At 41.6% G+C, this 3,962-nt stretch overlaps 1 protein-coding gene across 1 annotated transcript; it reads right to left on the bottom strand.

Moving 5' to 3' along the window:
* Positions 1 to 410: 410 nt before the first annotated feature.
* LOC140897052 (olfactory receptor 11L1-like) lies at positions 411 to 1,349 on the bottom strand. Its single transcript, XM_073309322.1, has one exon. It carries the CDS (start codon positions 1,347 to 1,349, stop codon positions 411 to 413), a length of 939 nt encoding a protein of 312 aa, XP_073165423.1.
* Positions 1,350 to 3,962: the final 2,613 nt, after the last annotated feature.

Below are 3,962 nucleotides of genomic sequence, written 5' to 3'. Positions count from 1 at the left end.
CAGTGTCAAGCAGTTACTCCTTCACACTTAGAATAAAATATCACACATAAAAGAAGTATGGTTTATTGGTGAAGCATTTCAAGGTGCTCAGACTGCATGATATGAAATAAACCAAGAAAAATGAGACAACACATTAAATCAAAAATCAGGTAGGTAAATCACCACAGCAAATGTTCAAATTGTGTGTGCATTTATTTGGGAAAACTTTATACAAAAGGATTCAATTTTTTATCAATAGAGGGGTTTGTGAGAGGATAGCTAGATAATCACTGAGGCCCTTTTACAATATTCTGGCAGTGTACAAGAAAGTGAAAGTGGATGTAGTTGTAACTTACACTCACTTTTATACACCCAGTTTGGTATAAAGGCCCCTCGGCGTAAGCCAGAATCCAACCTCCAGCCCCTTATATTTACACTCTGTGCAGACTGCACTGCCTGCTGATTACTTTCTTTAAAGCATCCCTGAAGTCCTTGTTCCTCAGGCTGTAGATGATGGGGTTCAGAAGGGGGGTGATGATGGTGTAGAACACAGAGATAATCTTATTGAGCTCCGAAGGCAGGCTGGAGGTGGGGCGGACGTACATGAAGATCATGGTGCCATAGTAGATGGCCACCACGGCCAGGTGTGAGCCACAGGTGGAGAAGGTCTTCCTCTTCCCAGAGGAGGAGGGGATCTTTAGGATGGTGAGAATGATGAAGAGGTAAGACACTAGGGTCAGCAGCAGGCAGCTGATGAGGACCAGGAGGGAGAGAATGAATATGACAACCTCGGTAGTGGAGGTGTCTGAGCAGGCGAGCTTGAGCAATGGAGAGATATCACAGAAGAAGTGTTTAATCTGGTTGGAGCCACAGAAACTGAGCCTGGAGATTAGCAAGCAGGGTAAGAGACCTGTGAAGATGCCAGTCACCCAGGAGCCCATGGCCAGGCGGGTACAAGATGCATCACTCATGGCCACTGTGTAGTGTAATGGGTAACATATGGCAAGGTACCTGTCATAAGCCATCACTGCCAGGAGGAAGCACTCAGTGGCCCCCAGGAAGACAAAGCAATAGAGCTGTGCCATGCATCCAGCAAACGAGATGGTCTTCCTCTCTACCAGTAGGTTGGCCAACATCTTGGGCATGATGGTGCTGGTGTAGCAGATCTCCAGAAAGGAGAGGTTCTGGAGGAAGGAGTACATGGGCGAGTGGAGCTGGGGTTCCAGCCTCACCACTGAGATGATGACAATGTTCCCTGTGATAGTTAGGATGTAGATGACCAAGAACACAATGAAGAGCAGGGTCTGCCAGCCAGGAAGGCTATGGAACCCGAGCAGCCAGAACTCCACCAGTGTGGTGCTGTTGGTCATCTTCTTGGGAGAGCTAGAATTTGCCTGCAGATGGTAGAATCACCATCATCACCACCAACATAACAAACAACAATTACAGCTGGGATTCTCAAAGGAGCCTAAGGGAACACTATCATCATCACCACAAAAAGAAAAGGAGTACTTGTGGCACCTTAGAGACTAACCAATTTATTTGAGCATGAGCTTTCGTGAGCTACAGCTCACTTCATCAGATGTATGACATACATACATCTGATGAAGTGAGCTGTAGCTCACGAAAGCTCATGCTCAAATAAATTGGTTAGTCTCTAAGGTGCCACAAGTACTCCTTTTCTTTTTGCGAATACAGACTAACACGGCTGTTACTCTGAAACCTGTCATCACCACAGTGCTTCTACTTCCTTCCTTCCTTCCCTAGAACTCTCCATCCATTTAACATCTCATTTTTTTTCAAGGTAGTAATTAAATCAGATTTAATGTATTTCTTTTGGTACACATATTTCAGGTATCATGGAAAAGTTCATATTTAGACAATGAAATGCAAACATACACAAACATTCACACAAATGCTCACAAAAACTCTTGCATACACACACAGTTACTCAAACCTTCACACACACAAATACTCTGTGACACATGCATTAACAAACACACTTGCTTTTTCATACACATAAGTGCCCACCTAAGAAACAACACATATAAATACACCTCAGGCATCTCACAGCAATATATACAAAATCACACAAAATCTTACTCATACATGCACACTCTCTCACACACACATAAAGGAAGGACACATCCTCACAGTAATATTCACACATATAAACATGCACGCTAACACACACATACACCCTCACAATCCCATATTGACACAAACATACACTCACATTCACAAATGCTCTGCAAATTTCATTCTAGGATCTGAGAGTTATGAGGAATTTTTCTGCTCAGGCATTGTCTGAAGTAACAAAACGTCGTAATTGTACAGCTGATGTATAAAACAGAATAGATTTCCTCTCCTTTTATAGTTGTGTTGGCATTGAATATCTATCTATTAGTAAATATAATCAGCAAATACAATTCTGAATATGGACATTTGTTCAATAAGATCTATTTTTGCATAACCTTTTCCGTAACCATAACCACATTTTAAAGTGCTCATGGTTGAAAACTGCTCAGACCCAAGTATAGGACAGATTGTCCTAGTAACTTACTTGATTACCTTTGAGCAACAAATGAGGATATAATCCAAGAATCAGTAGTTCCCTCCAAATTAATCACATTTAGGATTGTGGTTGGACTCCAAACCACCTATTCTCATATTCTAAATCACATAGCAAAGAGAGTAGCTAGCATCCATCCACTGCTGATCAGTGTTTAGCTTTCTGGAGGCTGACACAGCCAAATAATGACTCTTAATTGGACTGTATCTTTATTTCAACCCTCGCTTGGCATCTCTGGGACCCAGTATCTGTAACCCCACTGGAATTCCTGAACCAGAGATACACAAAGCAAGACCCCAGCTGTTCTGTTTTAATGACTAAGGTGTTATCTAAAGCATGTAACATATCAGAGAAAGGGTGGAAATTCATATGGGGCCAGATACAAATGCCCAAATACATTGTCTTCAGCTGTTTTTGGATCAGGCTTAATTCAAGAACTTTTAGGGTCAGATTTTACATTGAAGAAGTCCAATTAGATCAATAGATAGATAGATGGATATGTATGGAGATTAGCCATTTACTCTTCTGTAGTCTGAACTTTGGGGTAGTGTAGCCATAGCCTTAATGTTTCATTAGCAATACGTGATGCAGCAGACAGGCAGAGCTGTAGGAAAGAGATCTTTATGAAGTGAGCTGAGTGGCCCCTATATTAGGCTGAGACTGTGGGTTCTGTTTGGAAGCAGCCTGGCACTGGGTTGCATTTCTAAGCCTCTGAATTCACATGGAACTAAATCCCTCCTGAAACCTGACCAAGTTTCTCCAGTTTCAGTCATCATACCACACGTAACTCAGGAAGCCTCTACTAATGATTCCTCAATGTCTGGTTCTCCTGTGAAAAGTGAATTTCTGCAATTGATGCTGTGGAGTTCTAAGCTTAGAACTCTGCAGTTTCACTTGCAGAAAGTCACTTCTCTTAGCTACTTCAGAGAAAACTTGCTTAGAATTTTTTTTTTAAAAGGCTGTTGATTCTGACACAAACTCCCTTCCCCTCCTCATACACGATCCCTAAAATCTCATTTTGGGATTTCATAGACTTTATGACCAAATAGACAGAAATGAACAGGCTCCTGCATATCTGGCTTTAACATTAGTGCTTGTCTGTAGACCACTGAAAATGACTTGACTACATTTCTTATGGGAAATCACAGGACAGTCCCAAACTATAACACACACACACCCCCGGTGCTTTAAAAGGGCTGATTAACAAATGCTGATATAAAAACTGGAGAAAAAGTTATTGGGATGAAGAATACAGACAGAAAAATGTGAAGTAAAACTAGGAGTTGTTTAAAAAGGTTTACTAGGTTGCCAAAAAAGCCACCATTCCCCATTTTTGAAAGAAGAAAACATTGGTCAAAACCCATCTTGGTTAAGAGGGGAAGTGAAAGTAGCTGTGTCAAGGTTCCTCCCC

This window comes from Lepidochelys kempii, chromosome 13, assembly GCF_965140265.1.
Source record: "Lepidochelys kempii isolate rLepKem1 chromosome 13, rLepKem1.hap2, whole genome shotgun sequence".
Taxonomy (NCBI): domain Eukaryota; kingdom Metazoa; phylum Chordata; order Testudines; family Cheloniidae; genus Lepidochelys; species Lepidochelys kempii.
This window is presented reverse-complemented; position numbering and strand designations above follow the sequence as displayed.